This window comes from Gouania willdenowi, chromosome 12, assembly GCF_900634775.1.
Source record: "Gouania willdenowi chromosome 12, fGouWil2.1, whole genome shotgun sequence".
NCBI lineage: Eukaryota > Metazoa > Chordata > Actinopteri > Blenniiformes > Gobiesocidae > Gouania > Gouania willdenowi.
The window spans coordinates 9,544,828-9,571,435 of NC_041055.1; the positions used below are offsets into that span (position 1 = coordinate 9,544,828).

Here is a 26,608-nt window from a genome sequence, read left to right on the forward strand (position 1 = left end):
TTGTTTGGTGGAAGTACAGAATATGAGTGAATTTCTTGATGTACCATCCAGCTCCCACTTTAGGGAGGAGCGACAGGGTGGGTGACGGTGACGGTGGTAAGCCAAAAAATAAAAATAAAAAATTCTCTCATTTTGACTTACATGCATCTGAAAATCCTCATCCCCATGAAGACAGCACAGGAGCAGTGATGTGCTGTAAAAAAAAAAAAAAAAAAAAAAAAAAAAAAAAGAAATGAAACAATGATTAAATGTTGACATTTCTCCACTGATCTACTTATTTTCCTACATTATTTCAACAATATTTTTTTTCATTAAAAATAGCTTTTATCTTCTCATTGAGCTGACTGTCTCACTGAGATTTGGTTTGAGAAATCTCCCACAAACTGCTGCCTGCTTAGAAATTACAGTGAATTGTTGTCCAACATTATGTTTTCAAACACTTTTATTCAGAATCACAATCCTTTTTTTCTCCTTAAGCAAACACTTTTATACACAACAGAACAAAAGTTCTGCAACTGCCAGTAAATAAGAAAAATGGCTTAAATAAAAGACAGAAAACTGGGATAAATGTGTCTTTTGAAAAAATGTAAACACAAATGATAAAGTGTAAACAAATGAGAAAGTAACAACACAATACTATGCAAACATAAATATTCTAAACTGATTAGTGTATTATATTTATCATACACGTTGACTTAATCTACATATCCATGTGCGTAATGTGTTGTTTAGTCATGAAACTAAAACTATTTATTCATCTGCTGTAAAGCCTCAAAGTAGGAACTGCAGACTACAGTCTGATCTCTTTCTCTGTGCCCAGAGGAGTGGGAAACACTGCCCTCCATTGTCTTTTTGTTTTTATTCATGTTTAAAGTTACACGTAAGGCAAGGCACATTTTTTGTATAGTTCATACACAAGGCAATTACATGTGCTTTACATGATTTAAAAGTGGAACAGAAAACATTTAACAGTTTAAAAATCAATAAGAACATCAAAATTAGCAGTAAAAGCCTTTAAAATCAGCAGTAAAACATTAAATCAACAGTAATATGATTAAAAATCTCCCTCTCAGTCATACACAGTCGAGAAAAATAAGAGCCTTTAACTTGGATTTTAAAATGTTCACATGTGATGCTGACTTGCAGTTTGTTCCACTTCTTTGCAGCATAACAACTAAAAGCAGCATCACCATGTTTACTGTGAGCTCTGGGCTCCACTATCTGACCTGTGTCCATAGATCTGAGAGACCAGCTGGGTTCATACCTGACTAACATCTCACTGATGTATTCTGGACCAAACCCATTCACAGATTTATACACCAGCAGCAGAACTTTAAAGTCTATTCTGAGGCTGACTGGGAGCCAGTGGAAAGACTTTAAAACTGGAGTAATGTGCTCTGACCTCTTTGTTCTGGTTAAGACCCGAGCTGCAGCGTTCTGAACCAGATCTTTTGGCAGGATTTGATGCTTCGATCGCCATTACCATGTTACGCCCTTAAATCTTCCTAGTGTGGAGGCCCCGCCCACTGAGGTCAAACAAACACTGGCAAGAAAAGAAAGGAAATCCTCACATCTGAGGGGGACCAAAACAAAGATGTGCTTTTTGACAGTGTGAAAAGTGGACTTTGGTTTGGTTTGGTTTTGCAGCATTCCTGTGTTTGCAGCGTTTTGTTGTTTGCTGTGCATTTGCTCCTGTCGGCCACCGTATAAAGGCACTCATAGGAGACGTCTGCCCCCCTGTGCGCGCTGCGTACAACTTCACAGCAGAGATCCCAAAAAATAGGCAGTGGCTATCCGTATGGTTGTTGTATCAATATACCGACATTTTATTATTGGCCAGTTTAGGTCACGTGACAAAGACTAAACCTAACCGTAAACCTAATCCTAACCTTAACCCTAAAAATTGTTGCATTATAGGGTAAACCCTAAGACGCTACGTACGTGTACTTCGGTAAACGTAACAATAGCACTGGGGGTTGTCCGTATGGCAACCGTACAAATAGACACTTTCAATAAAATAACACCTTCACCAATGCAATTTTGTGCCAAACAGGTTAAAATAACATCACACACTTCCTCTGTGGTATACAACAGCGTTCCAACACAGCTGAAGCAACGCTCCTGTGATCTGGGGGAGTTGGTTGCAGGGTGGGTCAGCGGATCTATTGAAGGAAAACCTAAAAAGTGCAGATATCAGTAATAACACTGGCTTTTTTAAATCCATGTTATTTTGTTTTAATAATCTGTTTCAATCTGTTCTGAATGTGTGTCTGCTTATGCTTAAATGACAGCTGAGGCTTTTTTAATCCTTTATTTCCAGATTTTGCTGATTCACACACTCAGGTTTGCGTACACGAGGTCAGACCAGACGTGAGATCTGATTGTAGCTTACGATCACATCAGATGTGATAAATACCAAAGCTTGTGTTAATTTGGTCCAAGTCTAACGCACGTTGTACGCCCAGATCTGAACGTAAGAACGGTTGATAAATGACGGCCAATCAGTGCCTCACTTTGATTGAAAGGAAAATAATAAAATAATATATACAACAAAAATGCATATTACTTTAAAAACAATGAAAACTGTAAAGAGACTAAGAACAACAATAAATCACACTAAAATGCTATATATTATATTGCAAGAAGTCACAATTTCCACAATTTTGTGAGAATAAAGTTCTAATTTTCATAGAAAAACACCCATGATTTCATTCTGAAGATGTTCAGGTGCAGATCCACAGAGCGTGAGATCTTTGTAAAGTTGGACTTCAGTAAAGGTTTTACAAAAAATAAATAATTTATCTTTTGGTCCATCTGCACCACATTATCATGGTTCCTGTCAGAAGACCATCACAATAGTCCAGTCTGCTGGAGATCAAAGCATGGACCAGCTTCTTCTGATCTTTCTGAGTCATTAAACCTGTCACTCTGGAGATGTTCTTTAGGTGGTAGAAGCTGTTTTTGTGATTGATTTAATTTAATCCAACTGCTGAATGTCAGATCTGAGTCAATCAGAATTCCAAGGTTTGGGACTTGGTCTTTAGTTTTTAGAGATGGACACTAAAGGTACTCATTGTCATCTTTCCCCTGTTACCAAAGATAATTACATACTGACTGTAATGAAAAGTCTTGGTAACAGAGCCAGTGTTCTGAACACTGATATTCAGCTTGGTAGCGCCCCCTGCTGGTCAGGAATTAAACCACTAATTTCTGTGAAGAGTCAATGCTCAAGTCCAGTGGTTCTCAAACTGTTTTGGCTCAAGTAGCCCCTTATATCTGACTACATTTTTCTCAGAATTCTGTGGAAAAACAACAATAGAGCATAATGATGAAATGAATAAGTGATAACATATTTCTTTTAAAAATCCAATTTGTAAATGAATGGAATGAAACAGTGTTTAGTGCCTCATGAACAGATTTACAACTATATTTATCATCGTTTCCGGTCATCTCCCCCCCTGATGTGAGACCAAGACTGACCCTTGTATTTTAGTTCATGTTCTAATCAAGATCATTTTCATCATCATTATTATGCTCATCATTTTAAAGAAGACTGTGTTGTTCCTTTGAGGAAAAGTTAATTTCGTCGCTGTGCTTTTTTGGTCAAGGCTTCACAGGAATGGAATCAAATACCAGACCACATCAGGCAACTCGGCACATACACCTCCTTTTCTCGGCAGCTAAAAACATGGCTTCTTGCCTACCAATTATGTTCACACTGACAGCCTTTGATTTTAATTAGATTTTTGTACATTGTTTCTCTTGTGTTAAGTATGGATTTACTGTTTTGTTAATTGTTATTTGTCATACTTGTTCTCTTTTGCTATGTTGCCTTCTCTCTGTATTTTAATACCTTTTACATTGTAGGTTGCCTTCTTACCAGGGACACCAAATCTGGCTCATTTACAGCCCGTCTGTTTATTAATGGGCATTGTCCCTTTTAAATAATCAATAAATTCAATAAAGTAAAAATAAACATCATAAAACCCCCAATTTAAAAAGTTTTCATTTGTTAAATTTCAACTCTCTTAAGTAATGCCATCGTACCCCCATTTGAGAAACACTGCTGTAGTAAAAAGAAATAACGGCCATAGATTACATAGATACAATCCAATTGAATGTTTTCTTATGTTTTGTGTGAGTTAACCCTGTCAATAAAGAAAAGAAAAACACTATTATACAAGATTTCCACATTTATTTTTTGTTTTTAACAGAAGATAAAACAATATTTATTATTTTGGTTCTGCTGATTTCCTGTTCCTCCTCCAAACCCAGACAGCTCAGACTTCCTGAAAGTTTTGCATCAATTGTTACATGTGTGTTTACACTGATACAGTCCCACGAGAGCTGACAAAAACTTTTTTTTTTGTATTAGGAGTTTGTCGAGGTCCAATGAGCTGTCAGCATTAGTTAAGGAGGTCATCATCAGAAACATTTAATGCTTTAGTTTGATCTCTGAAATAAAGTGTCAGAAAAGCCACGCCTCAAATATTTAAAAAAAACAAAACAGATAACATATTTACACCATCTTAAGCTGTAGACACTGCTGGTTCTGATAGAAAATTGTGAGGACACACACACTATGCAGCAGTTTGTTGAGTGTAGATCTAGAGCAGCAGACTAGTCAGGGAGTGGTTATAAAAAATAAAATAAAAAAAGTCAAAAATAAAATCTACATTTTAATAAAAGATGTGTCCATTGTTGTGTTTTTCTGCTTTAAGACATGTGTTATTAAATAAAATAAGAGAAAAAAACCTCTGCATAAAAGGGAGCAACTTTTATTGCTTAAGTCAGACATGGGCAACTGGCAGCTCGGGGGCCACATGCGGCTCTTGCTCATTTTGAGCGGCATCAGTAGATGCACAAAATGACATTAAAAAAAACAAACACAAAATTGCAGGAAAATACACGAGACAATGTACAAAATGAATAATAATACAACAAAAAAACACAAAATAATAAAATAAATATACAAAAAGGAAGCCATTTACAACACAACAACCAAAAACCACAAAACTACAACAAATATTTACAAAAATGACTCACAGAATGACTTAAAACACACAAAACAGAAAACAAAACAAAAAATGACGGAAAAGTAAATAAAATTACATGAAAATTACTCCACAAAAACAAAAAAAAAACACAATAAGAGAAAAGCATACAAAATGAAAAATAAATTTACAATACGACAACAAATAGTTGGCTTAAACCACCACCAAGGTTAAACCACTATAGTTGGCTTATGTCAAGGTTAAACCACTATAGTTGTCTTAAGTCAAGGTTAAACCACTATAGTTGTCTTAAGTCATGGTTAAACCACAATAGTTGTCTTAAATCAAGGTTAAACCACAATAGTTGTCTTAAATCAAGGTTAAACCACTATAGTTGTCTTAAGTCATGGTTAAACCACTATAGTTGTCTTAAGTCAAGGTTAAACCACTATAGTTGTCTTAAGTCATTGTTAAACCACTATAGTTGTCTAAAGTCATGGTTAAACCACTATAGTTGTCTTAAGTCATGGTTAAACCAATATAGTTGTCTTAAGTCAAGGTTAAACCACTATAGTTGTCTTAAGTCATTGTTAAACCACTATAGTTGTCTTAAGTCAAGGTTAAACCACTATAGGTGTCTTAAGTCAAGGTTAAACCACTATAGTTGTCTTAAGTCATGGTTAAACCACTATAGTTGTCTTAAGTCAAGGTTAAACCACTATAGTTGTCTTAAGTCAAGGTTAAACCACTATAGTTGTCTTAAGTCATTGTTAAACCACTATAGTTGTCTTAAGTCATGGTTAAACCAATATAGTTGTCATAAGTCATGGTTAAACCACTATAGTTGTCTTAAGTCATTGTTAAACCACTATAGTTGTTTTAAGTCATTGTTAAACCAATACAGTTGTCTTAAGTCAAAGTTAAACCACTATAGTTGTCTTAAGTCAAGGTTAAACCACTATAGTTTGCTTAAGTTAAGGTTAAAGTACTATAGTTGGCTTAAGTCAAGGTTAAACCACTATAGTTGGCTTAAGTCCAGGTTAAACCACTATAGTTGGCTTAAGTCAAGGTTAAACCACTATAGTTGGCTTAAGTCAAGGTTAAACCACTATAGTTGGCTTAAGTCAAGGTTAAACATGCATCGTAACTCAACCAGAGGGGAAATATTTCAGGTTAGATTGTATTAAAGTATGACTCGGTGGCTTTGATTGTGTGATACGTGTCTGGGTAGGATGATGTAAGCCCCCTCGCCTTGTTCTGCCTTTCGTCGTCCTCTGTTCGTCTCACCCCCTGCCTTCAGCCTCTTCAGCTGCCGCTCCTGCCTCCGACACTTCTGCTGCATCGTTTTCAGCTTCTTCCTCACACGCTGCAGCTGCTCTTCCAGCTGTTCGAGGCGTTTCTTCTGCTGAGGCGAGTCTTCTGCCGTGTAGTTGTGGTCGCAGCAGACGGCTTGTGTGTCGCTGCATGTGTCGGGCTCCTCCGCTACAGGGTCGGAGGTCAGAGGCAGAGGCAGCGGGAAGTGGATGTCTGAGGGGAAGCAGTCCTCCAGAGACTCGAAATGCGACAGAAATCACAGCAGCAGCGTCAGTATCAGCGTTTAAGTCCAGCCTGTTTGTTCAATGTAGTGCTGTGCGATATGGAGAAAATGTTATATCACAATATAGGTAGATTTATATCCTGATAACTATATATATATCCTGACATGAAATGAATGGAAAATTGATATTCATTATATATTTTATTATATATAAAAATGAACTTTTAAAAAAAAATATCGCAAAATAAATGCTGCTTCTCCTTTAGGAATCTTCTAAATGAAGGAATATTTGTGACTTTTGCTCCACATACTGTCGTCACGTGTTCTGATTTGTACATTTGTATGTGGAAATTCCACCAGGGAGTGCACAAACCAACAATAATGGTCACTGCTTTAGTTTTGAACCGTGCCTGTAGTGAATTTTAGTTGCAAGCTCGATAAGATCATATGTAATAGTAGAGGTTTTGTTAGGTTATTCTGTATTCTTTAAAAAGTCCTTCTAGAGAAGCAGGAGATGAATTAACACTTCTATTTGTCCAACACTTTTGCAGCTATTTTACTTGGAGCAGTCATATTGGCTGTAGTGACACAGTTTGTAATCAAACTAATTGATGATTCCGGTCGCTCCGGGGGACCCAATCTGGCCGAAAAAGGCAGCATTTCACCTCCGCATACCATAGTATATACATTTTTTGCATCTTTGTTGCACTAAACTAAACACTTAACGCTCATGTTTGACTACAAATTTACATCAAATATGAAGTCAATTATCATTATCGAAGGCTATAAAGGCAGAAATCATTGAACTAATGTATGGACATCAACTGCAGCAAATTTGGTGATAATAATAAACATTAGGCCAAAGATACACATGCTTTTGTACAAAAAAGTTCAGGTGGCATTATGCATGGCTTTTATTCAGCAATGCTTTGACCAATCAGAATGATTGACACAGCATTGGAAAGCTGAGAGCCTGTAGAAATGGGTGATATCAAATAATATAGGAGTGAGTTTTAGCCTTGGCCATTCAGAACTGGATGAAGGAGAGACTGGCCATTTTACGCACAAGTGCTGTGTGCTCATTGGATGGATTTTCGACTGTGAAATGCCTGGGTATGTGAAATGGCGGAGTTTATCTGACTACACAATTTGGATTTATCAAAATATGGAGTTTTATGCACATTGGAGCAACTTTTGACCAAACACAACAAAGGTAAGACAGAGCTCTGTGTTTATTTTGTGAAGGACTGAAAAAGATGGAGTTTGTATATCTCTTTGAATATGATGGCCTGATGTGTGCTGTGGTCTTTTGTTCTGCATGTGGGTTGGCTACACTTTTAGCTCAGTTTCTTAGGATTACAGAGAGATATAGAATGTGTGATTTCATTCATTCTTTACAACATTGAGACCCGTGAGAGTAGCCAAAGCTGGCGACACCCCCGCCGGCGGGTCCGTTGGGGTTATATCATACCGTAGACGTTTTTATATCGCACTACAATATATATCTTCATATCGCACAGCATAACTTCAATGTGTGCAGCTCACCTTTATGCTGAGATTAAAGGTGAAGAGCGACGGCACGGCGCTCTCCTTCAGCACGCGGTTGTTGCACTCACGTTTGAAGCAGTCTGTGGTGAAATGCTGCGAGCAGATGTTGCTGTACTTGGTGGGTTTGAAGTTGTTCCTCCTCATAGCAGACACCCACTTATCACAGACATCAGGGCGAGCCAGAGGAAACCTGGAGGGAGGAAAAGAACAAAGTGAGAAAAGAACATTGATTGAAAGGAAAATAATGAAATAATACTTAAAACTAAAACATTAACAACTGTAAAGACACAACAACATTAAATCACAGTGAAATGCGAACTTCGATGCAACGTTAACATTTGCCCACTCAATTTTGGCTACTTTATTATTAACAAGTGTATTACAACAAGAAGATGAGAATAAAGTCATATTTTTCAGATACAGATCCACAGAGCGTGAGATCTGTGGAGCATTGTTAAGTTGAACTTCAGTAAAAGTTTTACAAATAAGAAATACTTCATCTTTTGGCCCATCTGCACCACATTATAATCAGTATCACAACTTTGAAAAGAATATGCAAGAAAATGTGTCTAGGAGGAACCACAGGGACTTAGATGAATTAATTAGAACTTTAATCTCGTAATATTTTAATAATTTTTTTCTGATAATGAAAAAAGTGTTTATTCCTGTAATATTATAAGTGTTTTCCTTATAATATTACAAAAGTTTATTCTCATAACATTATGACTTTATTCTTAAGTTGCAATATAACAAAAAATCCTCAAAGTGGCCCTAAAATGCCTATGTAAAAAATTAAAAACTACGTTTCCACATTTTCTAAATGAGTAATTTGAAAAACAAAGTACATATACAAAAAAAAAAAAATTACATTTTAGGGTATTTCCTGGGTTAGTTGTAGTGCTAAAATACAAGGGTTAGCGGGGTAGCTAAAAATAAATATGAGCTAAAATAAAACTGACGGAACTTTAAGTCACGTGGTGCACCAATCACGTCACCTAAGCTGGCCAATGAGGGGTGCTTCGTAGGAATAGCCACGTCCTTTAAAAAAAAAAAAAAAAAAAAAAAAAAAAAAAAAAAAAAAAAAAGTAATGTAATGTTTGTGTTCTCTAAACCTGCTGTTAAAATTGTATCTTTAGTTTTTGTTTACTTTCAGTTCAGTTTTTATCAATGTTACAAGTGTGTTTTGATTTAGCATTTTTTACATTTCTCAATTTTGTTAAGTCTGTGGAGACTTTCCTATGATAGTGTTGTTAAAATGTGAAAAATTAAAATACATTATACTAGGGGGGAAAAAAAGACTTGCTCTGCAATGTTTGGGTATATTCGGTGATATAAAAATGAGTAAATAACCTGAATTATCTCCATCGTAATTTTTTCCATTCACTCAGGAGGAAAGCTAATGAAAAAAGTTTGTGCAATGTTTCTTTATTTGGTGATTCAGTTCGTTCAAAAAACATTTATCTTCAGATTTAATGAGTAACAACTACAAACCGAATACACAGGGGTTTACTTCTCAGTTTAAAAGAACCATAAACATGAAGAGGTTCGTGCAACACAGACATTGCGGACACACACAAAGACTTTAAAGAGGACTTACTTGTGGAATGACACATCTTTGTCCTTGTGGTAGCGGTTTTTACAGCCGTAGGCTGAGCAGGTCTGGACCATGATGCCTGAGAGATCCTTCCTCACCTTCACAAAGACTTCACTGCCAGCAACAAACATGGCGGAAGAGTTAGTCACATGACCCACATCCTCACCTCGGATTGGCTGATTACTTTTGCAGCGTCATATTGAAATGTCCATTAGGGGGAGACAAATTCCGCATCTATAATACGTCTTATTTCCACTGTACTGTAAAAGCATCAGCCCACTCTTTAGTAGACATTTACTGAGCCAATTCCATTTAACTATTTTAAATCCAAACAGAGAATAAAACTACTTTCTTAATTGCCGAAATCGTTCTTGTTTTTTCTTCTTCTTCTATTTAACATATAAGTTAATCAAATATAAATGATCTAAGTCAACATAAATTAGTTTTTCTTAAGGCAACAAGTTTGCACATTATTTTAAATCTTTTGTTCAAAATGAAACTTTATTGTGGAGTTTTAAACACAATAGTTTGTTCTCTGGAGTATCTAGACAACAGCAAAAGCAGCTGATATGTAACCACCACAGTATGTGTGCAGACCTTTGCAACATTAAGGGTTTGGAAGGAGGAGCGAAGACAAATTCTTTATTAACTTGTTCTCAAAGCAAAAAAAAAAAAAAAAAAAACTGTTTGCATTTGAATGGCTGCAGTTGATTAATGTTGTTATATGACATTAGTATGTACACTCAGTCCTACAATCAATTCCAAAGATGCCAACATGATCACACACATTTGATATATTAAAATGAAGCGGATGCAAAGGTTGTTAATGAGTTTGCATTGTCTGGTTTAACTGGTTGATATCATCCGACACATGCAACACAAAACTGTTTCATAAAATCACATTACAAGTCTTGCTTATTAAACTACTAATCAAATGTCTAACCTCATTCATCGCTGACCCGAAACCCTGCATCGCCAACAGCTCTGACTTCTGAAAATGGGTTGCAAAGCGGCGGGAAATTTCCACTAAATTTCCACAGGAACTTACATTTTGTGAACATTCAAAGATGAGAAACTTTTCACGGGAATTGTTTATTTGAAATTGGGAGTGATTTTAAATAAGTGTATCTTATCCTCCTGCAACCAATGAAAAAATATAGATGGAAGAATGTCATCAAATGAAAATATTAGCATCCATGCTAAATAATACAAAATAAAACCATAACATTTCAACATATTTATGTATAAGTAGAACATGACAACTATTAGTATTAGTACTATAGGTATCGTCAGCATGTTGTTGTTTTTTTTTTAGAACTTGCAAGAAGTAACAAGATCTTAAACGTCAATATGTTTACCAGTAAAAATCTAAGTGGCAAAACCAGCAGCACTCATACCAATAACTGCTCTCCAAGAACAAACAGTGCAGCATGAAGGTCACATTTTCACCAGCATTCATTTATTTGTTTGTTCGTCTAATAGCAAAAGTACTAAATTGATTTTGTCAAGATTTCAACCAAAAATAGATGGAAGAGTCCCTTAAAATATTTAGGGGTTCCAGATTAATATTGATTCTGGATCAGTTTGAAAAACCAAAAAATCTGTATTTCTCATCATTGGTTTGTAATTGACTAATCTTTATGAAATTTGACTTTGATATGTCAAAGTCAATTACTCCACTGAGTTAAATTTGTGTCGGATCCGGATTATGAATTTCATTGCAGTAATTTGTAATAAATGAGGGTGTCTATACATTTTGACCTACTGTATGGTTAATAATGGGAATAGATTTTTTTAAATTTAAGCTACATGAGAAAAATCTATTATTTTACAAAAAATACATCAATGCTGAGTAAAATATTGCTCATCATGTCTGACCCCTTTATTTAATAAATCAAACACTCAACAAAAACGTTGTGTTTCAGGCCATGGCCTCTTCCTGATGGAGGAGTGCACAGTGCATGCAGGAGGCGTGGCCTCAATACCCCTGCAGTAGTATTCAGTGTGCCACGTGTATGTGACTGAGGGATAGCAGTGAATCTAAAGTACCGGTATACGTGCATCAAACCGGGTTTTTTTTGAAGTCAAGATGCTAAAACACATTTAACTTCCCTGTTAAGGATGAACCTTCAATTTTGTAAATTCCCATAGAAAGTTTCCAACTTTGAAAATTCCCAGAATTTTGCAACCCTACTACAAATTCTACGGAAGAGGATTGGGGCCAATTTTGATAGAGACAATAATATTGGGCACATCAAGAAAAATTTCTGGATTAAAGTTTTCAAAATTTTGAAAATGAACTCAAAATACAATATCATGATAAAAGTCAAAGAGTGCTAATGAAGTCAAATCTACAGAAGCTGACGAGCCCTGACCATATGACAACAAAAAGCAGATTGTGGCCGTCTGCAAAATGCTGTATAATGATAAATGCGTTAAACGATAATTCAAATTTAGGTTTAATGACAAAGGAATTCCTTCTTTTTTTTTTTTTTTTTTTAACTCAAACAAGGCGTAATCTGAAGTTTGGAAGAGGTGGAGCTTCAGTCCACCTGTGGCTATTGAGGAGCTACAGAAACAGATTAGGACCAGTTTTAATGGAGATTGTTGTCGTATATAGTGAATTGGCCCTAGTCCACTTCTGTAGATTTGACTTTATTAGCAAACTTTTGACTTTTATCACGATATTGAAATTTGAGTTTATTTTCAAAATGTTTACTTTAATCTTTTACGTTTTGACTATATTCTTGATTGGCCCAAGATTATTTTCACCATCAAAATTGGCCCTAATCTGCTTCCTTACAATCCAAACTGGGTCAACTGTTGTTCATTTATCACAGAAACAGGATAAAAGACAAGAGGAAACAGTTCATTTACATGTTGATACATTAACAGGTAAGAAAGTCAAAATACAAAAGTCCTTAAAAGGGTTTAGCTGGGTTTCCCCTAACATTAGTGAAGGAATTCACTGCATTATTCCCTTTGTACATCACATTCATAAGGTATCCTGATCTTCACAGTCGACTGAGATCATGGAAAAGTCAGGCCCAATACTGATCTGATTCATTCAAGAGCAAAACCTGTAAGATCCTGTAGATCCAAAAGATAGTCCCAGTAATGACCTCGTGGGACTTCAACTCCTGTTGGGCGTCCTGGTCCAATCTCAAAGCTCTGATCGTGGTCAACACATTGACAAATACCTGGGAGATTATTTATAGCCAATGACCAAGTTCACAGGCTTTCTGAATGTGAAGTTTCCTCTTTTTTCCAGCAGGCACTTTTCCTCACGTCAAACACAAAAACCGAACTCAGTCGTGTTCTTGCTGTAAGAAACTAATAACATTGGAGTCACTCAAACAAAACCAGGCTTTGAATATTGTTTGCACAAATGCCAGAAGTCCATACTTAGAGTGTGGAGATTATAACGTTTAAAAAACATGAATGTTTACATTTACTTTACAATTCAGTTCAATAATGCAACTTGCAAGTCAGCCTTCCCAGAGGGATCTCTTTAAAGAACAAGCTCATGTGCATAATTGGATATCCAAAGAGTAACATTAGGACAACTAAGCAAAAAAAAAACAAAACAAAGAAAACAGATTATTTACATGTTAAAGCCACTTTAAAGTGGTAACAATCCTGTAATAATCAAAGTCACCGCTGACGCAAAAAGCTTCAGATCAAAAACAAAGCAACAGAAGCAGAACTTTTTTTTTTAAAAAAAGTGCAAGAAAATAAACAATTTGACCCACAATGTTTGTACATTAACGGCGGTCCAATCAGGCAGTCACACTGTAAATCCAAGCACACGTCTTTGATGATCAAAGTCAAAAGCAGGAAAATACTAAGCTACCTTTAAGCTTCTGGAGCTGAAGTTCAACCAGTTTTTTTATTATTATTTACAAACACTGCAGTTTGATACAATTCAATGACACGCTGGACAAGTGGGCGTTTCCCCACAGCAATGCCTTCTGGGAGTCGTAGTTGACCTCTGGAGAGAGTAAGCAACCTGTGTTGGGGAGCAATGTAGAAAAAGAGGAGGGGGTGCAATTAGTTGAGGGTGCAAATCCTCTACTGTGGATCACATGACGTCCGTGTTGCGTCACATGTTTCCTGGATGGACTTAACACCTCCGAAGGAGAGAGTGCTTCTCGTACACCGAGGGCCCTGAACGAGTGTTCAACAGCCTACAGGAAGGTGTTTCAAAATAAAACACTGATTGGTTGAGCATGGTGCACTAATATCTGCCTCACAATAATGAATATTATCTGCACCTTCGGAAGCGGATTAGGGCCAATTTTGATGGAGAAAATCAGTTTAAACCAAAATTGAGTACATGTGCCCTAAATTTCAGCACTGGTAGATCTTATTTATGATTGATATCAAAATAATGCTTTAACGGCTTTCCATAGAAATGAAGGTACAGAGAGCTTTGTCAAGTTTAGTGTCATTTCAGGACTATAAAACACTTTCACTGAAGGTGGCGAGATGAGACCTTTTTCTAATGGCAACGTCAGACCGAAGTGAAAATGTAACGTGGTCAAAGCACAAACTATTAAACATAATTATACTATGATTAACAAAGATTTGGTTTGAATATTATATAAATAAAACTGTGTTTTCAAACAAACTTTGAATTTAGGGTGATTTTTCAACTTATATTAAATACATAACTGTGTGTACAAGTCTAAACCAATGAAACATGAATAGATTGAAATATAACGACTTAGATATGACATTTAAAAAAAAAGTTAAATCCTTCTTTCTTTGTTTAATCTATGTACATTCAATCTCAGTCCACAGCAGAACTCACACTGGGACAAACACACTTTACTCACTACGTGGCCTCCAATTAAACTAAGGCATGTTTTTTGGTAAGTGGGAGGAAATTCAAACTTTGGTTATTTTAAATCAGTCTAAAATAACTTTCATGTTAGAGATAAATCAGAAAATATAATCACAAAACCACGAAAGCAATGCCACGGGGAAATATAAAGAACCCGTTCTGCTGAGCTGAATGATTTGTGAGTTACAAAGGCTTCATTATGCTGTGTTCATTATCTGGTCAACAAAGTAAAACATGTGGTTGGTAAACTGGTTTAAACTATAGTAATCCCACAGGAAGTCACAGCCGGAAAACCAACAATTATTGAACACTTGAGGAGCAACACATTAGACCAGGGATGGGTAAGTATCACAGCTCGGGCCACAAAAATGTGATTGTATAGGATTTGAGGGCCACATGATCATCAACAGTCATGTCAGCATTTAGAATAATGACCAATCAGACCATTAATGTATTTTTGGTTTCAATGTTTCGTCAGATTTTAGTCATTTTTTGTGTTTCTTTTATTTATTGTGGTATTGTAATTTTGTGCATTTTTCTTGATTTGTGCATTTTTGGGGTCTCTTTCTGTATTTTTGTTATTGTTTTCTGAATTTTGTCTGTTTAAGTAGTTATTGTGTCCCTCTTTGTTGTCATTTTATGTTTTATGAGTAATTTTGTGTATTTTTTGTGTACTTTGTATATTATGTTGGGCTTCATATCCTTCCAACTTCTTGAATTACAATTTTTGGGGATTTGCTTTGGGGGCCGCAAAAAAGACATTTCACATGCCACATGTGGCCCGTGAAATGAGCCACAGAAAATAAGCTTTATAACTGGAACTGTGTTCTGGTGTTTAAAGACACCTTTGAAACATGAAATACTAAGTGAATACAATCATCATGTACATTGTTTTTTGAGTGTGTACCGCACACACACATACACACACACACAGTGTGGTGCCCGCACTGCTGTGAGGGATTGTGGGAAGAAGAACCAACACATCATGAGAGCTCCCATTGGCTACTTTTCCCACTGTCCACAATATTAACATGTTAATAAGCCAAAGCATTATGACCACAAGCGGCTAAAATGAATAATTTCTTTATCATAAGAAAAAGAAAGCGGAAATCAGGATTTAGGGAGCCAGACTAACTAAATCCTGCCAGTGCCAGAACCTTTAGATGGAGGTTGCTGGTGTTCTGCAGGGTTCAGGATACAAAGTGCATCACAGCTTGTTGCATATGGAGCTGCAGAAATGGGACCAAAGCTAATTCTGGATGCCATAATTGTACAATGGTGTCAGTGCTGTAAGATGAAAACCAGGTACAGCTCCTGATTCCTCTGAAGTCCTCTGTGTTCTCACACCTGCTCTCCGTTAGCGCGGACGTCTACTTCTTCTCCTCTTCCTCATCCTCCTTTCCTAAGTCCTTCTTAACCTCTTCATCTCCAGCAGCTTCTTCCTTGGACTCCACGTCTCCTCCATCTTTGTTGTCATCACAGGCTCCTTTCTGAGCTTCTTTGGACTTCTCTTCGTCACTCGCTCCCTGAAAATAAACAAATAAATAAAAAAACAGATGTGGTCTTACAGATGTCTCATGTTTTCCTCCAAAAATTATAAATCATGAATGTTTATTATCAACATCAAAAACAACCTTCATATTGTCTTATTCTTATCTTATTGTCATAATCGGTTCAAAAATATTTAAAGCTGCTGGAGATTACTTTATTTTTTTTTAATATTAGATAAACAGAGTGTAGGCCTCATAGATCAATACTAGTCACAAAAATTAAACCACTCTAGTTATTATACAAACTAATATCCCAGGCAGACCAAACAACCTTCACACCATCAATAAAAAGCAAACAGATCTGTCGATCACTCCTAATTCTGACTTCTGGACCCAAATATGTAAAAACATGTTTTTCATGACTAAAAATTCCAATCTACAATTAATTCAATATAAAATCCTCCACAGGTGTCACTACACGGGTCAGAAAAGGTTCAGAATGGGTTTTTGGAAGATTCCATTACATTTTGATAGGGATCCAGATAGGACTGGGCGATATATTGAGATTCAAGATATGTCGATTTTGGTGATATAGAAAATTACAATATCACATATAACGATAGATATATTTCTATATCATATTTTGTATCAAAATACTTGTTTTAGGAGTGGCTGATTTCCCTTATAGGAGGAAATAAAGCCTCAAAGTGGAAAATATTGTGCAGCTGTTTGTTAATAAATGTGTCTGTGACATTTTCACAGTGAAAGTGACGTAGAAAAGAATTTTATAGTGAATAACCCCAAATATGGAGATAAAAATATGTAAATAAATATGTTTATTAGAGGAAAGCGGGGGTCACCAACATCATAAAAGTTCAACCTGGACTCTATGAAGAACGAAGACCCAAAGAAGAGCTGGATGATGAAGGTGCTGCACCATGAGTTGAATGTGTAGTTTTGTGAAACAAAGTGGGATTATAACCATAATATGTAGTGGTCTGGGATGAGCTCGCGTACCTGTTTGGGGCGGATCCTCCTCCGGTTCGGGACCCGGGCCTTCATCCTCCGGGACAGCGCCAGCAGCTTGTTGTGTCTCTGCCTCCTCTTCACCTTCTCCTCCTCCTCCCTCCGCTTCTCCTCCACCTGGTCAGAGTCAGACTCGTCCTGCCGCTGAAGCCTACTCCTCTTCCGAGAAGGCACCATCCTCTTCGGTTGACCTCGGTCCTCCTCTTCCTCCTCTTCTTCCTCTCCACCGGCGCTGGACGACGAGGAGCTGTCCTGTCCCCGGAGGAAGGAGCGCTTGGTCCGGGTCACGGAGCGGCTGTCGTCACTGGACGTGCCCGCGGACTCGCTCCCCACCCGGGCTTCCTGCTCACTGTCCTCCTCAGAGGAGCTGTGGTAGTCGGACTGAGACCCAGAGGAGGAAGAGGAGGAGGAGAAGGAGCCTTCGTCACTGTCGTCCAGGATGGAGGCGGGAAGGCCGATTTGGCGCTTTTTGGCCACCTTGGTCTTCCTCATGGAGGCGAACATCTTGCGCTTGTAAAGACTCTCCATGTTTGCTGCCGAGTGTGAACCAGAGAGCAGAAGCAGCAGCAGCGGATAGCAGCGGGCTAACAGCAGAGCTAGCTCTCTGCTTCTTCTGCACCTCAAAACCACTGAAGCAAGTTAGCCATGCGGACTAAAGTACACAACACAGCACCCCACTTCACCTCCGTGGTGGAATGTCAAAGAATCTGTTCGCATAAAGCAAAAATGATAGCATATAAAGGCCCATAAAGTAGATAGCCACTGGTTGGAGCGAGGTGCGTGTTATTGTTGTGACTGGCTCTGCTGTCACTACCTCGTTTCACTTTATTTCCGGTGTGTAACCAACAGATGTGGACACTACCGCCACCTTCTGTCAAAGGAAGAGTATGACGCCAGACACTACAGCTGTTAACGTGCTTAAATACTATCAGTAAATTCAACATATCTCCAAATATCTATCTATATATATACCGCAATTTACCAGTAAATTAATTAGGCAAGGTCAAATTATTGGTATAATGCATTTTATACACAAGCTAATTCAATTTGTCACTGCTAAAGATCTATGCAGAATTAATACACTCACAAAAACAAAATATTTTGTAGCATGAAAATTTTTTAAACTAAATTATTTGAATTTCCCGAAGAAAGTGCAAGTGAGGAGGATAGAGGTGGGAAAGAAAACCTTCACATAGGCAGCTTTTATTTTGAAGGGGCCATCTGCAACTTTCACATCTTTTATTCTGAAAGGATGCTGAGCACAACACAACCTATGATAGACAAAATTCTGAGAACGAGTAATCGGACAGATATCTGTTTTGTAATAATAATAATAAAGTACACAAAAAACAATAGTGACGATGCTACACATCCTCACTAATGAAAATTAATATTACGTGTGGGGAAAATAAGCCAAAAAGGTACAGTAGCTGTACAGTAGCTGTGAATCACTGTAAATTGTAATCCTTCTTTATAGCCTAATAATTAGTGAGGATATAAAACATACATGTTCTGTGTAGTCATCAGTTTGAAGCAAAATAAGCACTGTTCCAATTCTCACAATAATCCACAACAGTTTATGTTCTTAGTAAGAGTATGCAATATTGTTTATATTCTTAACGAGGTTTTGTATCGTTTATATTTTAGTTAAAAATTATAATCATTAAGATGATGGAAATGATCTTGATTAGAACATGAAAATGGGAAATTATATATATAAAAAGATATAAATGTCTATTCAGGAGGCACTAAATGCTGTTTCATTCCACTTGTTTAAAAAATTTGATTCTTAAAAATCATAATAATCATAAATTAATTCCATCATTATGCTTTTTCATAATATTCTAAAAAAAAAAATGTAGTCAGACAAAATTTCTAATTTCAGTACTTGGATTCTGAAATAAGAGAAAGGGGGTGTTTGGGCCGTAAAAGTTTGAGAAACACTGATTTAGATATAACTTCAGTAAATTAGTAAATTCCATTTGCAAAGCAGCAAAAAAAAAAAAAAAAGAAAAAGAAAAAAGGCTTTATTTCCCCAAACATCTGTAAGAAACCAGCTGTTCACTGTCACTTGTCAGAAAGATTTTAATAGTCATTTCATTGGAATTTAACAAGTCACATGATAAAGCACATGTATCCAATCCTGAACTAATCTCTATCAGTAACTGCTATAGAGGAACATATAGGACCTAATCTCCATCCTGTGACCTTTGACCTCCCAGGTCATCATTCAGGACTTCTGTGCCAACAGCGTGCTTAGTTTGATTTTCCCGTCCATGGAAGCAGTGAGGCAGGTTCCACAGTCCACAGCAGAGCACCAATCAACCGTCACCACTGGAGCTTTGTGCCCGCCCAGTGCCATCACTCTCTCCAAAGCAGTCTCTCTATTGGTCAACTGGACACAAAGTAAAAAAAAAAAAAGTCAATTACAATGAAATGCTAAGAAATGAAAAAACTATGGAAAAAAGGTCTTATTCTAGAAAGTTCTGAGGTTTGGTTGCAAGTGTACCCAAAAACTTAAACGTTGTTTTCTTGCCTTATTTTTCTTTTCTTTTTGTTTTTTGTTTTAAATTTAAAAAAAAGATTCAAAACTAACATTGCATATTGTCATCAATGATTTTGTGGAAGTATGCATGTCTATATCAGTCTTGTGTATGTATATACTATTATTGATGTATGAAATGATGAAAATTGAATAAACAAGTTCGGATGAACTGCGGCCGGGCCCACGAAACGTCTCCGCGCCGAAAAGCACGTACCACGTTCCCGAGGATTCAGTCAAATGACTCGGTTTCATAGAGTAAAAAAATGGGAACCCTGGCGCCCCCGTGGCACGTACGGAGTAATGGGCCCCATTCATATATTGGTATGTGTCAATGATTGGGTACCACCAACTGTTGCAATATGACTCACAAATAAATGAGAAAACAACTTTAATGGAAATTGCTAAAAAAAAAAAAAAAAAAGAAAAAAGGGGGGCGGGCCCCCGGGCCCCTAATGAAATTGTGTGAGGCATAATCGTAATCTATGTTGAATTACCTTTGAAACGATATATCACATGACTATGTTCCCATAAATTTGGCAATTACCGGAAATGGGAGGTAGGCCCCTGGGCCCCATTTCAAAAAGAGGGCTCCAAGCATCTCATCATATTCAATAATAAAGTATTCATACCAAACTGCATTCCAATCTAACGAGAACTAACGGAGGAGCAGTCATTTTAAAAATTGGACCCCATGGCGCCACCGTGACACGTACGGGGTAATGGGCCCCATTTACCCATTGGTATCTGCCAATGACCATGTTTACATGGGAGCTTTAATTCCTCTTTAAAGCAGAATAAAAATCAAATCCTCTTTAACCTGATGTTGTAAACACATAATTCCTAATGCTAATTTAATTTGGAATTAATTATTTTTTAATTCCTCTTTCTTGTAAACACTTAACTTAAAGCGGCTTTAACCAAGTGAACTCGGATTGATTTGCCGAATAAACCGGTTTTCCATGTAAACCCCAGTTCGGGAATTACTATTTCCATGTAAACACGAAGCAGAACACTTTAATTCTGAATGATTTAATTTGGAATAACTAATTCCGAATTAAAAAACATCATGTAACCGTGGCCAATGATTAGGTACCAACAACCGTCGTAGTATTTGAATCGCAAATAAATGAGCATTTTTCTTTTGGGGGCCCAAATCAAAAATCGGGCTCCGAGTGTTGATGCGTACACATCCATTAATTACACCGACCAAATTTCAGCCCGATCCGTTCACAAATAACAGAGGAGTAGCGACTTTAACTAGTGTACACAACGAAAAGAAGAAGAAAAACAACAACAAGCGAGTGACATTTTAAGTCTGAAGGATTTGAGAGATGATGTTGATGATGATGATGATGTTGATGATGAGGCTGTATTTACTCTGTATATCAGTCCTCCTGAGCTGGAACAGGTCAGTGCATGTTGTCCTTCAGAGTCAAAGGCAAACAGTCGCCCTCGAGGAACCTGGACCTAAAGAAGAGGCACAACATGTAGCTCTCATCAACAAAATACTCCTCATTCATTGTTCATGAAGCATTAAATACAGCAGAGTCAACTCAAGGCACTCATCACATAATAGGAAGTTATATTTTAAAGTTAAGCCCAACATTTACACATGAGCAGCAGATGTGCAAATGGTTTTCAGTCACAATTACGTTTCAATTATCAATGTTCAATTACGATTACAGTGACCATCATTTTTTTTCCAATTACAATTAAAATACAATTATTTTTAATTCTCAAAAAGTCTATTATTATGTTTTCAATTACTAAAGTTCAATTACAATTAATCACAATAACTCAGCCTGAAATAAATAACCTAATAAAAGTTAGCCTTCCTCTTGTGTTAGCTTTCTGTTAGCATCTCTCAGGATCAGACACGCAAACATCAAAGGCATGAAAAAGGTGACAAAAAAATCCATCATATGGGGGTCTGGGGGGGTTCCTCCCCCAGACAATGTTTTGATTTTAACTCATAAATTAAGTAATGTTGAACATTCTGAACAGTACAATAAGGCAAAATACACTATTTTCTTCAAGCAAAAAAAAAAAAAACATGTAATCACAACACTCAAATTGTGGTTTGTGAAAAACAATAAAAACATATATATGAAGAATTGTATCTAACATTTGTACAGTTATTCGCTTTGTTACTTAACACCACTGCTGCTGAGCTACTGGTTTTCTAGTCCTATTAACAGTTTCCATCATGTGCCTTGTTTCTTTCCTCTTTTAGTCTGGACACGCCTCTCAAGCTTTCTTTGTTGATCCATGAGCTTTTTACCAGACACGCTTTCTTTCTCCACTGCTTTAACTTTGTTCTCAGCTTCACTGCACTTTCATCAAAAGGTGAAATAACTGGACTTACATAGGGTAGTATAAAATGCATTTGATTTTTTTTTCCAAATTCCATTGTTTTCCACATTGTTATTATTTATTCTGTTTTTTTTAATTTTTTTTTTTTAAAGAAATATTCTATAATTTTTTTTCATAAAGTATTTGTTTTTCATCTCCTGTGACCGCGGTGGAGTTGGTTTCACGTTGGACGTTGGATATTCGCCTACAACTCCAACAGCGGTAGCTTCACTTAAATGCGTCCCGCCCGCTCTGTCATGGTTATATATGCTGAAGGCTCCGCTATGAACTCATGTCATTAGCATTTAGGGACCATCAATGGATTACTGTCTTTGTTTTTGTTTCCCTGTTTTAAGGTATTGAAATTTTTGAAAAATCATAATGTGGGAAAATGCAAAAAAAATCCATGATTTTTAATTGTAAAATATGAGAAAGCTTGATATGGAACATATTTTAATAATTGTTAACTACTACAATACAAAGAACTGTAACATGGATGCCCAGTTTTGCATTAAATTATAATTGATGATTTTCATAGAATTTAAATTGCATATATAATTACAAAGTCAATTATCTAAACTATGAATTTATTTTAATTGTCTTACATTAAATGTTTTATATTGCCTTACCTGGCTTTTAGCTCAGAAAGCTGGGGTAATACGTTATGTTAAACATATATACAGTAGATCCATTAATCAAATTAAAAAAGAGAGAATTAAGAAAAATACATAAAGTGCAATTCCAGACATCTAGTAACAAACTGTTTAAAAAATATATTCTAGAACAATAAAACTTATGGATATAGTTAGGTTAAAAGTGTTCAAGATTTCATACCGAGTAACAAATAAAAGCCTTCCTTTGAGTATTATATAACTTTTTAACAAAAAAAAATGCTTTGCACCTACTGAAACATAAGTCTGGCTGCAGACTCCATGACCCTACGTTGCAGACCTGCACTGAGAGGTCCCCTTCACTGTCGTGACCAGAGTCTTCCACTTTCAAAATAAAAGCGAATGCACCGGGAAGTACGTAGTTTTAGTTGCCTTTCAAAATAAAAGTGATTGCACCAGAAATGACGTAGTTTTCGTTTCGCTGATTAATTTAGTTTGTTTCTCTGCATAGCTTCAATCAGTTCATAAGCCGGTGCATCAGTATTACAGGTATACCGGAAATTCATGAAATGAGAGGTTTCGCGCTGTTTGGAGTGCAAAAAAAATAAACAATTAACTGAATTTTTTTTTTGTGCATTATATTTCTGTAATTAATTAATCGCAATTAACCCGATAAAGTCCCAGCCCTAGTTTTCTTTTTTTCTAATTATCATTGATGCGGTCAGCAGAGGTGGCAAAAGTACTAGTCTTCAGTACTCAAATAACAGGATAGATACTTGAATAAAAAATTACTTAAGTAAAAGTATTGCTATTGCTATGCTACTAAATGTACTTAAGTAAAAAAGTAAAAAGTAAAACAAATGTCCCTTCAATAATAAGAAAGGGTTTTTAAACCAGCAAATTCCATATCTTTTATTTATTTAAGAAATTGTAAAATACTGGTATACATGGAAATTGAATCTGTTACCTATGAACACCTGGAGACTGTAGCACTCATAATGAATACAATATGTGAATATAACGTGTCAAGTAAAAAAAAAAAAAAAATGCAGTTATGAGTTTGTATATGATTTGAAAAATGGTACATTGAAAATAATTAAATCTGTTATACCTTTATCAACACCTGGAGAATTTAGCACTTATTATAGACTTATAACATTTGTAAATAAAATGTTAGAAGAAGAAAAATGCAAATGCTCAATTAAACCCAGAGCAGCTTTGAGTTTAACATTTCTAAAAACTTGAAAATGTTAAAAATAAAACTAAGGGAACTGCCTAACAGAGAAGAGCTCAAACTACCAAAATTTTGCATCTTTTTACGTCGTGCCATCATCTTTGAAGGTCTTAAATGTAACAAGCTTAGATGTGAGTAGAAAGGACAAATATTTGTTTAAAAAGTAAGGAGTAAAAGTAAAAAAGTCGCCAAAAAAATTTAAACTTAAGTTAAGTATAGATACCTATGTTACTTCAGTACATTAAGTAAGTGTTTGTACTTCGTTATTTGTCACCTCTGACGGTCAGTGGCACCAAACATTGACGTTACCTGTTTGTATCCGCTGTAACCCGACAGCACGAAGGGCCCGGTGGCATCTTGTGGTAAAAGCTGCTCCGACTGCTTCACGCCACAACGATGGATGTTCCACTGGATGAACTTCGCACGCAAAGAACACACAGTTTAAAAGAGTGACTCATTGTCCACAGGGACTCTGAACTGATCAGCTCTTCACAAACCTTTCCATCTTCTCCGATGCTGAACACAGTGTTTTCATCGTAGCTGAATTCCACGCTGTAGACTTCGCCGTCGTGAGCTCTCCAGCTCATTATGCTGTCATACTGCTGCATATCTACAGAGCAGAAAGAACCAACAGCTACTCTATCTGCTTCATGGTGTCTGTGATCACTTAGAGCACCTAGTGAAAAGTCAGGGACACAACCAGGGCTTGGCTAAAAAATGTACTTGAAAAAATGTGTTGCTGTTGAACCGTAACGTCATTGAAATGATATAAAAACGTTAATTGATTAGGAAGCCTAACAAGGGAACCAAGAGATGAGAAACAAATTATATGATAGATAATATTATTTTAGTGTATTTTACAGCTGATTTAAAACATGATTAAGACATTTAGTAATTGAAAGCGTAATCACAAATTACTTTCAGAGGGGAAAAAAAATAATCGTAATTTAAATGTAATTAAAAAATGCTGGTCAACATAATTAAAATTGAATTGTAATTGAAAATGGATAATTGAAGATGTAATTGTAACTGAAACATGTAATTGATCGCTACCCTGGACAACACAAAATAATTGATTCCTCTCACGGTAATAAGGGCTCTTACACAGTAGCTGCGTTAAGTACCCTTGGAAATGCTCAAAATTTAAATAGCGCAATAAGAAGTGGTATTGGAAACACCTAAATTTTGACACTCAAATATCGCTAAAAAGTTTTTGCGCTTTCATGAGGAGGAATTTGAGACGTTTCGATATTGAATTGTGTCGCAAAAACGCTATGGAAACATCTTTTCTGCAAATACACGTCATATGATGTGACATACCTGGTCACATGCGCCCTTCTCTTCGAGTAAACATGACACTGTACGTGTAAACAGAAGAGGAGACGGGACAATTCTTAGCATTATACTATATATATATATATATATATATATATATATATATATATATACTTAAAATTATTACTGCCACATTAGGCATGAAACAACAAAGGAATACAAAGTGTCATAAGGAGGTTTGGAGCATCCGTCTTCTTGCTGTGAAGTATCACAGGATGAGATTTCACGGAAGTTGCGAGGCTCCTGCCCCAAAGAGCCTTCAATGGAAACACGTTCAAAGCGCAATTATACTTAGTCGACATTTAGAAATACCGCTTTTATTTTTGCGAAAATCTGTAATGGAAACCCAGTTAGTTAGACATGCAACGGCACAGTGCAGCTTCTGCCTGAACTTTTCTTTTTTTTTTTTTTACAAAAACGTGTATCTTTGGCCTATTGGTCCTTTAAATCGCCAAACTTGCTGCAGGTGATATCCATACATTAGTTTAATTTCTGCCTTTATAGCCTTCCCTATTGAGAATTGGCTTTATATTTTATGTAAATCTCTAGGGTTTATTTAGGCGAACTACATAATTCTGTGTTCAAAATGTGATTTCTTGTCACTCAGTATCATATATTTCCAAAATTTCACATCAACTGTAACCTGGAAAAAAACTAGCCATGTAGGTCATGTAGAAGCTTTGAAAAATGTTATTTGTTATGGTATGTGATTTTGGGAAGAAAGAAGCCGGGGCTTAACAGGTTTTGAAGCAGACTTGTAACCAGAAATGAAAGCATTGGCTGGATTTAGTCATTCCATTTTTAATCTTTCCCAGAAACACCAAGTTTGCTGTAGCTTTAGGGACAGACAAGAGGAGGAATAAGTAGCTTTTGTGCTTTGGTGAACACTGACCGAACAGTCGGATGACCCCGTCAGCAGCCCCCGTCACCAGCAGGTTCCCATTGTGGTTGAAGGCCGTGCAGTTAATAGCGACTGGCTCAGGTTCTAAAGAAAACTGCAGCTGGAAAGGAAAAAAGCCCAAACAGTAATCAAACAACAAGCATCAGAAACACTGAGGCTAATGCTGACTGCCATCAGGCATCATCCATGTCCATCCATATTCACAGAAACCCTGCAGGACCTTTATACTGAGTGGTGAACAGAGCAATCTGTCATTGGGTTACCTTAGAACAGACGTAAGCAAATGACGGCCAGTGAGCTCATTTTATGCAACCCTCAGAGTAAATGCAAATGTCTCCAAAAACATACAACATTTCAGAAAAATACACAAGATGACAAGAAAAATACACAAAATCCAGTTTCTCTGTATTGTGTTAATAACCAGATAGACAGCTACTGTAAATACTGACATGAGTCTGAATAATGTGACCCGCCGATAAGAAAATCTTAATTTTGTGGCCCTTGCTGTGATGAAATCTCTTTCTTTAAAATAATCATACTTTTCTCCCAAATTAAGTAGAAATTTCTCACAAAAATCAATTAAATTTAGGGTGAA

The 26,608-nt window shown here is 36.5% G+C and overlaps 3 protein-coding genes across 5 annotated transcripts in view; all 3 read right to left on the bottom strand.

Annotated features, from left to right (window-relative positions):
- Positions 1-5,128: 5,128 nt before the first annotated feature.
- Positions 5,129-9,800, bottom strand: thap1 (THAP domain containing, apoptosis associated protein 1). The gene is given in 4 exon segments (XM_028463020.1): positions 5,129-6,213; positions 6,215-6,546; positions 8,077-8,269; positions 9,677-9,800. Coding segments are annotated over 4 exon segments (642 nt in total). The 5' UTR covers positions 9,748-9,800; the 3' UTR covers positions 5,129-6,167.
- A 5,197-nt stretch (positions 9,801-14,997) lies between these two features.
- LOC114473828 (nuclear localization sequence-binding protein-like) lies at positions 14,998-17,843 on the bottom strand. The gene is made up of 2 exons (XM_028463650.1): positions 17,027-17,843; positions 14,998-16,045 (listed from the first exon to the last, which is right to left on the bottom strand). Exons 1-2 carry the CDS (start codon positions 17,561-17,563, stop codon positions 15,890-15,892), a joined length of 693 nt encoding a protein of 230 aa, XP_028319451.1. The 5' UTR covers positions 17,564-17,843; the 3' UTR covers positions 14,998-15,889.
- A 1,257-nt stretch (positions 17,844-19,100) lies between these two features.
- wdr91 (WD repeat domain 91) overlaps positions 19,101-26,608 on the bottom strand; it is a 49,716-nt gene continuing 42,208 nt past the window's right edge. For all 3 annotated transcript variants that reach the window (XM_028462112.1, XM_028462113.1, XM_028462111.1), the window contains 5 exons: positions 26,005-26,113; positions 24,275-24,387; positions 24,087-24,194; positions 20,958-21,047; positions 19,101-19,430 (listed from right to left, as the gene is read on the bottom strand). In XM_028462112.1, the coding sequence (XP_028317913.1) occupies positions 19,266-19,430; positions 20,958-21,047; positions 24,087-24,194; positions 24,275-24,387; positions 26,005-26,113 (585 nt within the window). In that variant the 3' untranslated portion in view covers positions 19,101-19,265. The remainder of the gene's footprint in view (positions 19,431-20,957; positions 21,048-24,086; positions 24,195-24,274; positions 24,388-26,004; positions 26,114-26,608) is intronic.

What these genes read in the sequence shown, in the direction of transcription:
- LOC114473828 (XM_028463650.1), bottom strand. Translation starts at nt 17,563, where the DNA reads ATGGAGAGTCTTTACAAGCGCAAGATGTTCGCCTCCATGAGGAAGACC. An exon ending in GGAGGATCCGCCCCAAACAG is followed by an intron (nt 16,046 to 17,026) that starts GTACGCGAGCTC and finishes GTTTATTTTCAG; the next exon opens with GGAGCGAGTGACGAAGAGAA.